The sequence below is a fragment of the Vombatus ursinus genome, unplaced genomic scaffold (genome assembly GCF_900497805.2).
Source record: "Vombatus ursinus unplaced genomic scaffold, bare-nosed wombat genome assembly UNPS02014812.1, whole genome shotgun sequence".
Classification (NCBI taxonomy): Eukaryota; Metazoa; Chordata; class Mammalia; order Diprotodontia; family Vombatidae; genus Vombatus; species Vombatus ursinus.
This window is the reverse complement of record NW_020954590.1, coordinates 67,511,772-67,529,586: the sequence shown is the minus strand read 5'-3', so window position 1 is coordinate 67,529,586 and position 17,815 is coordinate 67,511,772. Positions and strand designations below refer to the sequence as shown.

Below are 17,815 nucleotides of genomic sequence, written 5' to 3'. Positions count from 1 at the left end.
GTTTAAAATGTAGTTGAGCCAGATTGAGCAAAATGGAGTAAAGCTTTTCGTTTAAAATTTCAATGCCAGGGACTAGAATCCAGGTTAATAAAAATATGCTTTTTTAATGATTTAAGACATTTAGTGTGAAGAATTATGTTGTAAGAATATGGGAAATATTTCAGGGAATTTTATTTTGTAGGAATTAGTTTTGTTGGTTATGGGCAGAAAGTCAGCAATTGGAGGGCTCTAGCCAGGTGGTAGAAAAGTCCAGGAATTCATGAGTGGATCTCAGAGAATTGAGAATAGATGGTACCTGGGCACTTCATAAAACAGTCCTTATGTAACAACCTCTCTTCTCAATTATTTTGGTACCTGGCTCACAGTCTTCCTCTTACTCCCAACTCCTGTCCTCCTAATTAAAGACTTCAATATACACAAAAGTTTTATATATAAGAGAAGAGAGGCATTATTAATGTTTTCTCAGTTACTTTTTTTGTTCGGTCCCACATTTTTATTATTCTTTTCTGTAGCTTCTGATACCTTGAGAATCAGTCTCTCACTGCCCTCATAATTGTATCACTTCATTATAGGCCTCCTTCTGGTACATTTGATCTAGTCCAACTGCTTTCTCTTCCTTTCTTCAGTGCTATTTTCATCAATTATTAATATAACCAAGATTGTGATACAAGTTGTGATGATTCTTCCATGGCCCAGTCTTGATAGTGAAAACAATTTGTTACAAAAATCTTTGTAGATAGTTTTGCTCTTTTGTCTGTTTTTTTTGTCCTTCCAGTTTCATCAGAGACAATTATGACTAGGAAAGGAGGTGAGCTAGGCACATTGCAGAAAATATCTACTGATGGGCAGCCTTAGTACCATAATGGCATGTCCAAAAGACTAAGGAAACTGAAGGAAAGCTTTAGCATTTTGGATGGATCATCTGTGGAGGGTTTATGAAAAAATATGAATAAGAATCACAGAGTAAGAATGTGTGGAGAGGTTACAGTCTTCACTAATGGTACTCTCTTTAGATGGACTCCCTATATTAATGAATACATGGATCCATTGAAGTAAAGATATATGTCACACAGTTTTCCATATACAGTTACATCATAGTTTTCTATGTAATAGTAGATTAATATTTCCAAAAACTTTCTTGTAAGATGTCCAGGATTTTCTTGGTGTTTTGATCCCATTGCACCTTGGACTAGCATCCTCATTGAAAATTTATTTTCAGGTCTCCTTTCTGGATTGTGATGAAGAGCTTATAGTACTTCATTTCATGTGTAGTTTGGATCATAGCAAACTAGGTGAATGATTTTATACAAATTTGCTTCCTCTATTTGTAATTTGTAGATACTTTCAAGCTTTGGTCAACAACATGTCTTTTGTAAAGTATAAAGAAGTGTATGCAGCTGCAGCAGAAGTGTTGGGATTAATTCTTCAGTATATTGCTAAGAAGGAAAATGTAAGTGAACTTTTATGTAAATTACTTTTTCTTATGATAATTTATAATTCCACCAACATATTGAATATCTGCTATGTGGAAAGTCTTTTTGTAGGCACTAAGAAATAGTCCCTTTTTTTCAAGGAACTTCTGATCCATTAGTGTAGAATGTGAAAATTCAAAGAAAAAGAACAGTGCCATGAGAGCTTAGAGAAAGGAGGGATCCTGTTTAACTGAGTATATTAGAAAAGGAAAGCCACATAAAGAGCGAGACACTTGAAAGAAAGGGTGATTTTTAGCTGGTAGAAATCTGGAGGTAGAATATTTCAGGTTAGGAGATAGAAGAAAGGCACAAGAGTAGAAAAGTGGAACATGTTTAAGGCATGGAGAGTAGTATAGTTTAGATAGAATACAAGGCATATGAAGGGAAAGTAAAGTAGGTTAGAGATGTATTTTTTTTAATCCTTCAAATGCCAAGCCAAAGAGCTTGTGGCAGGCCATTATATGTATTTAGAAAAGCATATTATTTTCCCCAAGAAAGTTTAGAGAAATTTTCTATGACTAAATAACTAATGAACATCAAAAGGCATTTAAATGGCTTGCTGCAGCTTGAACTGTGCCAGATGTTATTTATTAAGAACTAATAGATTTATTTAGTTGGTGTTCACTAGTAGTTTGAAATAGGTCTTTAAGAAATGGTGCTGATTTTGGAGAAAGAGTTGTGCTCAACCTTTAACAGACAAAAGGACTATCGTTAAGTAATTACAGTCTAAATTCTAGTGCTAGGGAAAGAAAGGAAGATGGCTCACCTTGGCAAACAATATGTAAAGTTCCCTCTTTCTTTCTTTCTTTTTTTATTTTTCTTTTTGGCAAGGCAGGTGGGGGTAAGTGACTTGCCCAGGGTCACACAGCTAGTAAGTGTTATGTGTCTGAGACCAGATTTGAACTTGGGTCCTCCTGACTCCAGAGCCAGTGCTTTACCCACTGCGCCACCCAGCTACCCCTGAAGTTACCTCTTTTCAAAAATCTGTCTCCTCATATTTTACCAGTCAGAAATTTATTGCTTAACAAGTTCCTTTTTAAAAATTGAAATGTGTTTTGAGAGGTTTTAGTCAGATTTATGCTTTAATGAAGAAATGACTAACCTTTATGTAAGATCAAGCCATTGGAAAGCAAAGGATTCTTATTGGTTCATTGTCCTGTCATGCTAAAATTTCAGGTTTAAATGTGCATAATATGCTTATTTTCTAACATATATAGAAAATGTAACATTCTGAAATCATGTCCTTTACACCTTAAATTTTGTAGCTCGTGCTAATAAGAATTATAAAAATAGTGACATATTTGAATAGTTTTTTTTAAGATTGGGTTTTCCAAAGAAAGGGATCAACAAAGTGAGTTTTATCATATGCCCAGAGGCAACAGGGAACATTATTTCATGGACCATTTAGACTTCACATATTGCAGCACTAAAAATAAATATTTAGGAAAAGGATTGTCATGAAAATAAATGCAGTTTATGTACCAATGGTTGCTGAGAATTAACTTGTAAAGAAATTCTGTGAAGAACTTGTGAAGGCTTCCCAAATCATGTAAATAAACATATTGATATTTGGTGACTTGTTTGCAAAAAACATAAGGGTAAGTTTCCCAAAGAAGGAATAAGAGATTTCAAAGATGTTGGACATGACAGGTACCTAATAACACCAAAATATATTTCATAGAGAGAAAAATATTTTTTATTGATGTGGTAATTATCCCCGAGTCAGCTATCTGTGTACAGTCAGACCATCAGCTTGTATGATCAGAATTATTAAAAAAAAAAAGAGGAAAAATGAGAACAGGTATGGTGTACATTTGAAATGACTTAACCCTGAATTATTTAAATGAATAATTCCATAAAAAATGGGAATTGTACAATAGAAATAGCATTGATCATCAGACAGTAGTTTTAACTAGTATAAGTTAAATGCCCCAAGAAGACCAAAAAAAACCCAGAAAATGCCTTAGCAAATATCTGACTTAATTCCCACGTGAAGAGAGATGGCTGCCAAAAGCAACACCAATTTAAACTATAAACTCGTTTGTAAAACTTTACAAAGAAGGAAAATCGATGACTATGAACAGTATCATCCCACGAAGCAGAGAGAAACAGTGGGAGGGTAAAACCAGCTTAAAGAGAGTTTTGCGTAGTTGTCCAACCAAGCAAATTCATCGTAAGGGCCTTTAAGGGTGAAAATGAAAGAGCACCTAGAAGAAAGATGGAAGAAGCTTGCAAAAAGTCTTTAAGCAAGTTTTCTCCATCCAAGATAGTGAAACCACCACAGTGGGACCCAAGCATCACAGTCCAGGATGTGCTTGGGGAAGTAGAATTGTCATTGCAGATAACACAGATGGTGAAAGTAACTGGGTCAGATCAGGTAAATGCAGAGAATATTAGTGCTGGAGGTTTTATGGCTTGACTGGGTGAGCCCACCCAGAGGGAAGTAGGAATTGTTGACACTTCCCCAGGAGAGGGGCGATTAGATCTATCCTTTGTGATATTGTGGGGGTCCAGGAAGAGGAACACCTACCCCAGATACCCTACAAAACAGTGCTCATACTAGGTGCATTACATTGCTTAACAAGAAGATAAAAGAAATAGCATAAGATACTAATATGTTAAAGCAGATTCAAAATATATCACAATATACACATAAACCTATATCACACTCTCTCCCTAATGTAGTCTCTGTGGGGGCAGGGAGAAGAATGTGAACCCACTTAGAGGAAGCACTCACAACTGCTTCTCTGTTAACTCTCTACAGTTGGTCCTAACTATTCCAGCTAGGTAAACACAGAAGATAGAGTGCCAGGTCTGGAGTCAGGAAAACTGAATTTTCCCTGAGTTCAAATCTGACCTCAGACACTAACTGTGTGACCTTGGGCAAGTCACTTAACCCTTTTGTCTCTGTTTCCTCACCTGTAAAATGATCTGGAGAAGGAAATTGCAAACCTTTCCTGTATCTTTGCCAAGAAAACAACAAATAGGGTCACAAAGAGTTCAACACAACCGAACAACAACAAAAGGGACAAGATAAGGCCCCTTCTAACTTTCCGGGCAGCTAGATAGAGTGGATAGAGTGCCAGCCCTGTTGTCAAGAGGACCTGAGTTCAAATCCAGCCCCAGATATTGACTAGCTGTGTGACCCTGGGCAAGTCACTTAACCCATTTTGCCCCAGTTACCTCATCTGTGAAATGACAAGCCACTCCAGTATCTTTGCCACAAAAACCCCAAATGGGGGTCACAGAGAGTCAGAGAACTGAACAACAAAAATATGCATTTACAAGTCCTTTCAACTTAAAATCACTCTTAAAAGAGTTTTGAAAGATGTTCTGCAAATAACAGTTCTCTTTAAACCAAAGAACTGTAAAACTCATCGAACTGGCCATCTCTAGGCTGTGTAGACCAGAACAGCCAAATGTTTCCCTCATCCAGATGCTGGTGAGGCTCCCATCAACACAGCTCTTGGCTTAACTCTTTAAGTCAGGAAAACAAGCCTAAATACCGGATACAGACTGCTGTAAAGCCTCTTCTGCTTTTCCTTCTTAATTTAGAGGTGATGGCAAAGAGCAGCAGGCTTTTATTAAAAGCTTCACTTCCCTTCGGTTCCAGACAGCACCAGCTGGTGACAGTAAAGTCAGTTTTCTCTCCCACCAATTAGGAATACCTCAGTAGAAGCCTTGTGTCAGCTGACTCCTTCCCATTGCTCGAGCACGGATGGAGCCTCTTCTCTGCTCCAGCACTGCCTCTGTAGTTCTTCTCAGCCTGCTGCATCAGAGTCTTCTCTAAGTTCTTAACTGTCTATTTCTAGGGCTTAAATGAGGATCCTCCTGACTCTTCTTAGGGACTCACCTTTCACCCCAGACTTCCCTATGAAACCTATAGTCTTTTAAAAATTATACCTCAGCCTCTCAATGTTTATATGTGTGTATAAAATTTCTTTTCTTTTTCTTTTTTTAAGTTTTACCCATTTTAGCCATGATCCAGGCTGGTCCACTGTTTATACTCATATTTCTTCAGTTCTCAATAAGAAATAGATCTTTCTTTGCCCCTTATAAAATCAAACTGTTCCCATACAAGTAAGGCATAATTTTACATTATTCAAAGAGGTATTTAAACTTTTATGTTTATGCCATAGTTAATTTTCAGTCCAAAATTGCTCAAATGCTCTTTGAAAATGGTTTCTGAATAAACATATAATAACAGTTTTTATTAAATCATAGTTCTTTTTCTACCTGTTTTAGCTATCAAACTATTGATCTGCGGCATTGGCAATATCTTACATACCTTGACAATTAATTTTTTTCCTTTAAAAAAAGTTATTAAAAAAAGTTCCGTTTTCTGCCCTTTGTAGCACTAAAGTGGGCCATTTATCCTAAAGGAACAGTGGACCTTACATACAAATAAAGTGTTGTGTGTGGTTTATCCTTCATTCTGGAAGAGAACCATGACATCAGGAAGATGATGCCGTGACTTGCAAATGATTTGGATTTAAGTGAGGGAGGGCTGTGCAAAGGCACCAGCCTCACTTTCTCCTCTGGAGCTATCTGGGTCCAGTGGCCAGCCATAGATCAGGACGACTAGAGGTGGCTCAGAATGCAGTTGGGAGACCTTTGTCTTTTTAAGCTAAGGCCTTTCTGAGTTTTCATTTTGAGGCAATTCCCATTCATTGATAAGGGCTGTTTGAGAAGTGAGCCAAGGAATGGGCCCTTTAATAATAATTAAAAAAAAAACAAACCAGCGAGGGGAAGACCCTCAGGGTTTCTGGACTGAAGAGAAACAATTGCTATTTATATTCGCTCTGAGCCATTGTTTGGGCCCAAATAATAACCATTAAGTGGTGTTTGGGTAGGTCCCTACCTATTGTTGACCAGTCAATGAGAGCCAGAGTAAATTAGGTTTAAGGCTTGGTCTTTAAGAAAGAAATCTAGCCTGTAAACCCCAAGATACCTAGGTAGATTTTAGCCTTCAAAATTTACCTTCCTTTAGGTAGAGCACTCTCAGGTAAGGGCATGATACATCATGTGGAGAGAGGACAGGACAGGACTATGATATCAGGAAGATGATGCCATGACTGGCAAGTGAATCAGGTTTAAATGAGAGAGGACTGTGCAAAGTCAACAGCCTCACTTTCTCCTCTGGGGCTATCTGGGTCCAGTGGCCAGATATAGTTCTGGGCAACTGGAGGTGGCCCAGGATGTGAGATTTATTCAGAGATAAAGTGCTATACAAACTTTAAAGTTCTATGTAAATATTAGTTGTTATTATCATTTAAATATTTGAAGGGCATAATTTGGAAGGGGCATTATTAGAACTATTTCACTTAGCCACCAAGGGCAGAACTCGGCACAGTGTTATTAAGTAACTGAATACAATTAATTACTGAGTGACTAGGGCCAAGTTCCTGAGAGGTAGATTTTAGGTTTGATGGTAAGGAAGAAGACTTCCTGATAATTGGAATTATCCCAAAGAGGAATGTTCTGTTGTAGGAAGTTAGCAGATTCTCAAAGTCTTGAAGCAATGGCTAGATGATCACTTATTGAAGTTGTTGAAGAAGGAATTCTTGATCAGGTAACAGATTGGATTAGATAATTATTGAGATTGAGGTTTATTAGCCTGAAGTCTGTAAACTTTTTTGTTTTAGCAACAGGATTTGGCTAGAGGCTTGTCCAGACTGCCAGATGAGCCCACGATACAAAAAATCTTAATACCCCTTTTCTGCTGTCCTTTTGAGCTCTGTGATTTTGTAAATGCTGAGGGTCAATTATAATTTATTTTCTATTTGTGTGTTTAAAATCAAATCTTAGCTAACTGGCCATCCATTATACTGTCCATACTCTAACTATTACAAGGAATAGGAAAGGTCAGTCAGTGTAATATGTGATGGAATCCTAATAAAGCTGCTCGCAGCCCCAGTATTCTAACTTCCTTATGAGCCTCACTGAACAGTAGGCATGCCTTCATTTGACCACACAGTCTGACTTTAATATATCACAGGCCTCCAAACTCAATCATAGGCCTCAATGAACAGCAGACCCACTGCACTGCCTCTAGCTAGCCACTGGCCCTAACTGGTCATTGCCCCCAGACCCAATCTTCTAACTAGCCTCTGCCCCCATATCTAATTCACATATTTCCCACAGAAACAGGTGTGTCCATGCACTCAACCACAACCACATCATCCATATTGACCAGACAGAACAATAATAGCTAGCTAATAAGAAAGCGCCACCAGAACGTAGAGCAGGTTGCTTAACCACCAAACCATAGAAGGGCCCACTCTAAGATAGCATCTGGGCAGTAATAGTAAAAAGCAGACCTAGAATAAACTTATGATGTAGTGAGGCTTATTATAATATCATTATCATACATATATGCCACGGGGGGCTGTGTTTCTTTATGCATTGTGGGTGATTGCAAGCACAATTCTACGAAGGCTGGGACCCATCCCCTATTACCTAATCCCTCAACAAACTCCTCCTGCCTTTTTTAATATTAATCATATTCCTATATTCTATGAAAATTTTGAATGTGTAATCAGCATCTTATATTCTATAAAATTGTCTTGTCTTGCCTTACTGAAATTGCTAATTCCTCTAAGGAACTTAGCCACTCACCAGAGTGTGAAACCTCGAAACTATTATAAATCTCTCTAACTGGCTTAGAGTCAGTCTGAGTCTTTGAACTATATGAACACAATTACAAAACACTTTTCACACAAAGTCAGATCTAAATAATTGGAAAATATCAATTGCTCATGGGTAGACCAAGCTAATATAATAAAAGTGACAGTTTTACCTAAATTAATTTACTTATTCAGTGTCATACCAATCAAACTACCAGAATATTATTTTATAGAACTAGAAAAAAATAATAACAAAATTAATCTGGAAGAATAAAAAGTCCAGAATATCAGGGGAACTGATGAAAAGAAATGCAAGGGAAGGTGGCCTAGCCATACCAGATCTGAAATTGTATTATAAAGCAGAAATCATCAAAACTACTGGCTAAGAAATAAAGTGGTGAATCAGTGGAATAGGTTAGGTACGCAAGACGCAATAGTCAATGACTATAGTAATCTACTGTTTGATAAGTGCAAAGACCCCAGCTTTTGGAAGAAGAATTCACTATTTGACAAAAAACTGCTGGGGAAAACTGGAAAATAGTATGTCAGAAATGAGGCATAGGCCAGCATCTTACACCCTATACCAAGATAAAGTCAAAAGGGGTACAGGATTTAGATATAAAGGCTGATACTATAAGCAAACTAGGAGAGCAAGGAATAGTTTACTTCTCAGATCTGTGGAGAAGGGAAGAATTTATGACCAAACAAGAGATAGAGAACATTATGAAATGCAAAATGGATAATTTTGATTACATTAAATTGAAAAGTTTTTGCACAAAGCCAATGCAACCAAGATTAGAAGGGAAGCAGAAAGCTGGGAAACATTTTTACAGCCAATGTCTCTGATAAAGGCTTCATTTCTAAAATATATAGAGAACTAAGTCAAATTTATAAGAGTACAAGTCATTCCCCAATTGATAAATGGTCAAAGGATATGAACAGGCAGTTTTCTGATAAAGAAATTAAAGCTTTCTATAGTCATATGAAAAAATCCTCTAAATTATTATGATTAGAGAAATACAAATCAAACAGCTCTGAGGTACCGCATCATACCTATCAGATTGGCTAACATGACAAAAGGATAAATGGTGGAGAAGATATGGGAAAATTGGAACATTAATGAATTGTTGATGGAATTATAAACAGAGATCATAAAAATGGAAAAAAGGACCCACATGCACAAAAATGTTTATAGCAGCTCTTTTTGTGGTGGCCAAGAATTGAAAATTGAAGAGATGCCTATCATTTGGGGAATGGCTGATCAAGTTGTGGTATGTGAATGTAATGGAATATATTGTGCTATAAGAAATGATGAGCAGGTAGGCTTCAGAAAACCCTGGAAAGACTTACATGAAGTGATGCTGAGTGAAGTGAGCAGAACTGGAAGAACATTGTATACAGTAACAGCAACATTGTGGGAAGAATAACTTTCATAGACTTGGCCCTTCTCAGACAACTCAAAGACTCATGATAGAAAATACTGTCTACATTCAGAGAAAGAACTATGGAGTCTAAATGCTGAGCAAAGCATACTGTTTAATCTCTTTTTTCTTTTGTTTTGTTTCTTTTTTTCTCATGGTTCCTCCCATTAGTTCTAATACTTCTTTACAACATGACTAATGTGAAAATATGTTTAATATGAATGTATGTGTAGAGCCTATATCAGATTGCATGCTGTCCTGGGGAGGGGGGAAGAAAGGGAGGGAGAGAAAATTTAAAACTCAAAAGCTTATGGAAGTAAATGTTGAAAACTAAAAATAAATTAAAAATTTAAAAAAAAGAAGAAATTCTTTAGAGATGTCCTGACTGTAACACAATCTGACTTCATTAGTATGAGTACTATAAAGATAATCTCTTTCAGTACTAAAGCCTTTAAGTTTGGAAGCAGTGGTAATTCTATTTTGATGCCTCTTTGAGGTTATTACCTGGCTTGTAAAAGGCTTTTGCTAGTAATAGTACAAATTGTGGCAGGCTTTTACCAAGCTAGAAATTCTTTAACTAGGAAATATAACATGTTCCCCTGTCTAAGAATGAGGCTTTCTTAGTTTCGATAGCCCTGTCACCAGAAATTTTGCCCCTGCTTGATCAGGTCTTTTGACTGGAGCTATCTACCAAGACATATGGTCTATGTTGGTAGAGAATATGAGTACCCACTCCAATGAGCCCATCTTTAGAAGTAGGGAAGAAACAAAGGCAATCTTGCAGCTTCCCCCCCCCCCCACTTTTTGTACTGTGTGTTATTTATTTCTTGAACTGTGTTACTGAGGGATATATGGGGAAATAATAACTTGATATTTTTAAGTTTTTTAAAGTTTAAGTAAATGGGTAATTATTTTGACATGTAAAGTGAATTCTTGCCTGCGCAGTCTATCCAGTTTAAATCAAGGAGTAAATTAAAAATTCACATTAAAGAAAAGTCTTTACACAGTTTAGTAATTGCTTAAAATAATTTTAGCAAACTCTTGAAAGTTGGAGCTTAGAATTAAAGTATATCCTTAGCTATAGTATTGTATTCAGTTGTATTACTATTTTATTTACTAGTACCTTCTAGTAGCAAATTTGTTGGGTTTTTTTTTCCCTCATATCAGCTTTTCTTAGTTGAAGCAGCATCTTGCTGATTAATTTCATACTTGGATCTTAGGTGTATTTCTTTTCAGAAAAAAAAATCAGTGAGAATGTTATTTTAGGTATTTTGTTACCAGTTTGTGCTTCTCTGTGAGAAAATGTTCAGAATTAGGGAACACTTGGAAGGTGTTTTCTACTCTCTCAGGATCTCATTCCTTTCTCTTTAATCTCTCCTGTGCCCATCATACATTCTAACTATTATTGTTTGTGTCTACATCTCATCCCCTACCGAATTATAAGCTCCTTGTGATCTATAATACCTTAACCTAATGTATAGTGCACAATACTGTGCTGCCTAGTTGCCTCTAATTTCTTGAACTGATTGATTTCCTAACTGTAAAATGAGAATAATAATGTCTAATATACCTATCACACAGGTTTGTTGTGAAGTAGACAGTTTACAAAGCTTAAAAGTATTACTGATGTCAGTTAGATTTTTATTTCTAGGTGAATCTATTAATTTTCATTTATGTTCACTTAAACAGTTAAAAGTATAATTTGTCACTAGTAGTTGACAGAACGTGTCCTTAAGTTTTCAGTCTTTTTCTTTGTTTTAAAGTTTACTTAATCTTCCAGGTGCTGGAGGGCTCAGTTTTTGAGTTAGTTGTCAGACAACTGAAGCAACATCAGAATACTAAGGAGGACAAATTTATTGTGTGTTTGAATAAAGTAGTGAAGACCTTCCCTCCTCTTGCTGATAGGTAGGATATTGAGTTATATGATCATTTTCTTGTTTTTGGCCATGGGAAAGTGTTGTTATTCTTCATCCTGTTTGTTAATTATATCAATTTCAAGGTTTATGAATGCTGTGTTCTTTTTGCTGCCAAAATTGCATGGAGTGATGAAAACCTTATGTTTGGAGGTGGTACTTTGTCGTGCAGAAGAAATACATGATCTCTACTTACAGTTGAAAAGTAAGGATTTCACCCAGATCATGAGACATCGGTGAGTAGGGAAGTTGCCATCCATATGCTTTGGCTCATCAGTCAGTGAGTGCATGAAATAGTCACTGAAGTATAAAGTGGAAAAGAGCTCTTTCTGGGAGTCAATTCCAGCTGGTCAGTTTTAGTCTTCTCTCTTCCGCTAACTCATTTATATAGTTACATAGACAAGTCATTTAACCTCTTGGCTCTCATTGTCTTCATCTGCAAAATGAGGAGCTCAGAGAAGGTGATTACCAAGGCCACATCCAGCTCTTAAGAGTCTGTACTTCTGAATATGTTGATCCATAGACAGAAATTGAAGAGTCTTCTTTGAAAGTGTAGAGCAGATGTCTTTGAGTATGTAGAGGAGGTGAAGCTTACGTGCAGCAAACTTATGTCTGTGGCTACTAGTAGATTTATAATGAATGAACAGAAAGGCATGTGGGGGGGGACAAAGAGCTAAGAGTAATTTTGTGGGACAGATACATTTTGATATTTGCCTAGTTAGTTTATAATAGCTGTATTTTAAAATTAGAACAAATTCAATAAATACTGAGTGCATGCTATGTATAAAGCATTGGTATTTGAAAACATTTTCTTTATCATAGAATTCTTCTAGGTATTTAGTTTGATGTTGTAATTCCTTTTTTAAAAAATACTTATTTTGAATTTAAAAAATACTTATTTTGTTATTGTACTTTTCTTTAAACATCTAAAACTACCAGTGATCTCTTCCTCACTCCCAGGCCAATAAAACAAGCCCTTATTAAAAATGATGAAAGAAGTTTAGTTAAGCAAAACAAATCTATACATTGGCCAAGTCTGACAATGAATGCATTATTCTGCACTTATAGCCCACCATCTCTCTGCTGAGAGAAGGGAGGCATGCTTTTCTCTGAAGTTCTATAAGGTCATAGTTGGTCAGTGTTCTTGTAAGTCATTTTCAATTACATTACCCGTAATCTCATACACAGGGGTGCTTAATCCATCCTTTGTGATGAAGAAAGTAAAATAATTGTGATGAAGAAAGTAGAGTAAGGAAGATTATGTAACTAGTGGTTTTGATATTTTTCACTCTAGAGATGATGAAAGACAAAAAATATGTTTGGATATAATTTATACAATGCTAGCAAAACTGAAACCAGCCGAACTACGAGAACTTCTCAATTGTGTTGTAGAGTTCATCTCTCATCCTTCTCCAGTGTGTCGGGAAAAAATGTATAACATCCTGATGTGGATTCATGATAATTACAGGTATGGATTTTTAGCAGAGCTTCATTCCTTTCTTAATAATACCCTGTATTTCAGGGATGATGACATATTTGGCATCTTCAAGGGTGCTGATACTTTATGACATGTTACAAGACTATTATATAAAATTAGATTTTTTTTAAGGCAGTGAAACTGCTCCTAAAACATGTTTTTGTGTAATGACTATGTACAAATTGTAAGCAGTATCTTTAGACTCTATTTTTTGTGAAAGTCTCTTCCCCTAAAACTTTATTCTTATGATGCTATTCCAAGATTTGTCCAGAAGAGGGAGGTATTGTATATGTAGTTTTCTCTTCTAGAGAAAGCTGTACATCTAGATCTGTCTATCGCTATACGTATAGATACATAAATATATATGCAGGCATTGAGGTAGCATGCTACCCATCATTTCTTAGAATGGTCAAAATATATCTCTCCATTTATTGTAGTGGCCTCAGAAGAGCCTTTTAATATATTTTTATTGTCGTCATCTCTGTCCTTGTTCTTCCCTTTCTTGTTACATTATTTCTACCACAACTCCCACTGTCACAGACAGGTGTCAGTGATGGTGATAAAAGATGTTCACAGAGAATAGGGTGATGTCATATTTCTTGACAAAATTATCCTGTTTACTCCTTTTATACATTGCAATATGCCTCATAGAAAGTATGGCTTCTTTGCTATATAGAAATTGATCTTTGTGAATTCTGGAAGTAAATATACTTTGAACTTCTGTGGAACCATAATGTCATCTGTAGGGTTACTCCCTCATCTAATGCAAATTGCAGTTTATGTATGCCTTCTCTTTCTGTGCAATTGTTGCCCATATCTACCCATAAATCTTTCATAAGGTAACCTACTTAACAGGTTGAAGAAAATTTCTTTTAATTTGACTTAAAATAGCACTTATATGGAAAGTGAACTGGCAGTCTTTTGCTTCAGAATAGATTATCAGTCATACTATTTTTAACTAGCTAAGTAGAAGTTAATAATTCTTTTTCTTTTTAATCTTCTAAAGGGACCTAGAAAGCCAAACTGATGAAGAATCCCAGAAAGTATTTAAACTGGCAAAAGAAGTACTGCTTCAAGGACTAATGGATGATAATCTTGAACTTCAGTAGGTGATTCTTCTAGAATATGAAAACTAAGACAGTGAAATTAATTTTAACCGTTGTTTGTGTGTCAATACAATTTATCATAGCTTGAGAAACTTACTTCAAGATAACTGTTTAACAAAATTCTCCCTCTTGCCTTTTTTTCCTAATGTTTAGTTGAATTTAACTCTGTAACATTTTAACTATCTTTTTAAAAATTTTTGTTTTTTGGTCTGGATTTGTGATTTCATTGGCATAGGGAACTTCCCTCATGAAGAAGCTTCTACCAATTACCAATAAGCACTTAGTCTGCAAATTATAATAGTGTTAGAGAGATGATCAAATCATTTTAAAGTTCTTTACATTTTATCTGTCATCTATAGGGGAGGCCACACTGGGCAGAGAATGTAATTTTTTGTGTCGAAGTGAATTAAGATATGAAATTAAAATGTTAATTTATTTCTTCATTAACCTCAGATACAAGTAAAGCTATTACCATTCTCATTTATTCTAAATTAAATATTTGAGACCTTAAAATTTGGAATTAACCATTATTATAATTTGATATTGAAGCAAGATGATAATCAAGCTGATTTCTTAAAAACAAACAAAGGGAAAAAAATCTCATACATTTCTGCCAAGCGTGAATTCAAGGGGCAAGGCATTTGGGTGAAGTGATGGTCATTATCCTACATAATATCAAAAAGCATTATAATTTATATGGAATTCGTTGTGATTTTAACATACATTTTGCTACAGTTTAATTCATCTGGTCTTTTTTAAAAATACTTTTCAGTTGATATCTTTTGTTACGTCACCAAATTTTCTCCTGACATCTGTCCTCTTTCTTCCTCCCAGAGAGTCATCATCTTATATAAAAATATTTTTTAAAGAAAAAGACGGGAGGAAAGTCTGTTATCTATCGAATTAATATATCAAAAAAGTCTGAAGATATGTGAAATGTACTTATACTGTCTGTCAATCTTCCATCTTTGTAAAGGAATGGGAGGGGGATGTTTTCTCTCATCTCTTCTTTGGAACCTTTTTCTTTGTAATTTTGCAACATTCACTTTTGATTATATTGTGGTGGTTCTTTCTGTTTCTATTGTTGTCATTTTATTTATCATTTTCTTTGCTTATTTCATTATTTATCAGATTGTAGAGATCTTTCCATGCTTTGTATTCATCATATTCTTCATTTCTTATAGCAAAGTAATATGCTGTTGCATTTATGTAATGCGGTTTGTTTAGCTATTTTCTAATCGATGAACATTTACTTTGTTCTCAATTCACAAAAAGGACAGCTGTAAATATTTTGGTGTGTATGGGGATTCTCTTCTTATCAGTTTACTTCATTGGAGTATAAAAATAGATGTGGAATATCTGGAGTAAAAGATCTGTAGTCAATTTATTTTCATAATTCCAAATTGCTTTCTAAAATGGTTGTAGTGATTCACAACTTCACCAAGTGTGCCCTGTCTTCCAACATTGACTTTTCTTATCTCTTATTTTGTTTGCTTGTTTGCAGGGTATGAGGTGGAACCTTAGGGCTGTTTTGATCTGGATTTGTCTTAGTAATTTAGAGCCATCTTTCCTATGGTTGTTTATAGCTTGCAATTCTTTTTTTTTATTAATTTATTTTGATTTATCAACAATCACTTTCATATGCTTTTGAGTTTAAAATTTTTCTCTCCCTTCCTCCCCATCACCCTCCCCACGATGGCACAAAATCTGATATCGGCCATACATATACATTCCTATTAAACATATTTTCACATTAGTGATGTTGTGAGTAAAAATTAGAACCAATAAGAGGAACCACCAGAAAGAGAAAACAAAACTCAACAGAAGAGAAAAAAAATAGCAAATAATATGTTTTGATCTGCATTCAAACTCCATAGTTCTTTCTTTGGACGTGGATAGCATTTTCCATCACAAGGCCTTTGGAGATGTCTTAGATCCTTGTATTGCTGGGAAGGGTTAAGTTTATCAATGTTAGTCATCACACAGCATGGCTGTTACTGTGTACAACATTCTCTCGGTTCTGCTCACTTCACTCAGCATCAGACCATACAAGTCTTTCCAGGTTTTTCTGAAGTCTGCTTGCTCATCATGTCTTATAGCACAATAGTATTCCGTTACATTCATATACCACAACTTATTCAGCCATTCTCCAGTTGATGGGCATCCTCTTATAACTTGCAGTTCTTTAGAGAACTGCTTGTTCATGTCATTTGCTAGGCTTTATTTTTAATATTAAAGTCTGGATTTTTAAAAATTATTCTTTGTCTGATATATTGATATGATTTAATCTTTAAACTTCCAGAAAAAATATTTAGTCAGGAAATAAAGGATTGTTCATATTTGCCAGTCTAAAAATCTAAATCTCTTTGATTTCATGTTGTGCAGTGTATTACTTTTAGTGATAGGATGGGGTGTTTTTTCCCCTTTTTTCCCTTATAGATTAATTATTAGAAATTTCTGGAGTCATGAAACCAGGTTACCATCGAACATCCTGGATCGCTTACTGGCCCTGAGGTCCTTATACTCGACTAAAATAGAACTGCACTATTTGAGTTTAGCAACAAATTTTCTACTTGAAATGACCAGCAAGAGCCCGGATTATTCAAGACATATATTTGAACATCCCCTTTCAGAATGTAAATTCCAGGTAAAGTTCTTTTGTATATAGTTACAAATACATGCTATTCAACTTTAAAAAAAAAAACCATTAAATTCCTTTTAGAGCACAAAAGAAAACTACAAAAGAGCAACACATATGTCATGAAATAGTTGTAACTTTGGAGTTTGGAGGTCTTAATTTTTTAATGTTGTGCAAGTTGGATTAAAATCTTTCTCATTATATATAAATTTGTTGTTATGTATATAAAAAGACTAGAAAGATGGAATACTTTTTAAAACAATGAAACTGAATGTGTCAGATGCTTATTTATCTCCTTATATAATTACCAGAAAATAAATCATATTGAGCACATGAATTAAAGTCAGTCATTAGACATTTAAGTGCCTGCTATGTACTAAGGATTAAAAAAACAGTAAAAGACAGTCCTTGTTCTATAGGAGCTCACTAGTGGTGGAGGTAACATTCAAACAGCTATTAACAAACAAGTTACATACAAGATAAATAGGAAATAATTAAGAGAGGGAAGGCGCTAGAATTAAGAAGGCTTAGGAAAGGCTTCCTGTAGAATGCAAGGTTTAAGCTAGGACTTGAAGGAAGCCAGGAAAGCTGAGAGGTAGAGATGAAGAGGGAGGGTTTCTTGGAAATACACTTTTGAATGATCTGATATTAAGTTGACAAGATGGTGTTTTAGGGAGTTGAGTGAAAGTAAATTTGCTATTTGCAATATTGAATTTAAAATAATTTATAATTGATAAAAGGGGAAAACATTACTGCTGTTTAATATCATTTCAAACTTGTTTACATACAGGAATATAGTATTGATTCTGATTGGCGTTATCGAAGTACTGTTCTCACCCCGATGTTTATTGAGACTCAGGCCTCTCAGAATACTACTAGAAATCGATCACAAGATGGTTCCCTTTCGCTTCCCCAGACTAAACAAATAAGAGCTACTCAACAACATTACGAATTTACCCCTACACAAAATACAGGTAAATATCAATTAGATCCCTAATTTTAGATGATTCTTTAGTTTCATTTCTGCAAAGATAAATTATATGTCATCATATTAACTTTAATAGCATAATTTAAAAGAGAAAATATGACTAAAGTAAAATTAATATTTTGGAAATTAATGAAATATTATAAATAGATACAAATTAATTGCTTTTGTTTCACT

At 35.2% G+C, this 17,815-nt stretch overlaps 1 protein-coding gene across 4 annotated transcripts in view; it reads left to right on the top strand.

Moving 5' to 3' along the window:
• The window catches only part of LOC114053672 (DNA-dependent protein kinase catalytic subunit-like), a 167,918-nt gene that overhangs the window by 90,754 nt on the left and 59,349 nt on the right, over nt 1-17,815 (top strand). For all 4 annotated transcript variants that reach the window (XM_027876779.1, XM_027876781.1, XM_027876780.1 and 1 more), the window contains 7 exons: nt 1,339-1,450; nt 11,300-11,424; nt 11,519-11,668; nt 12,727-12,900; nt 13,916-14,014; nt 16,455-16,662; nt 17,444-17,627. In XM_027876779.1, the coding sequence (XP_027732580.1) occupies nt 1,339-1,450; nt 11,300-11,424; nt 11,519-11,668; nt 12,727-12,900; nt 13,916-14,014; nt 16,455-16,662; nt 17,444-17,627 (1,052 nt within the window). The remainder of the gene's footprint in view (nt 1-1,338; nt 1,451-11,299; nt 11,425-11,518; nt 11,669-12,726; nt 12,901-13,915; nt 14,015-16,454; nt 16,663-17,443; nt 17,628-17,815) is intronic.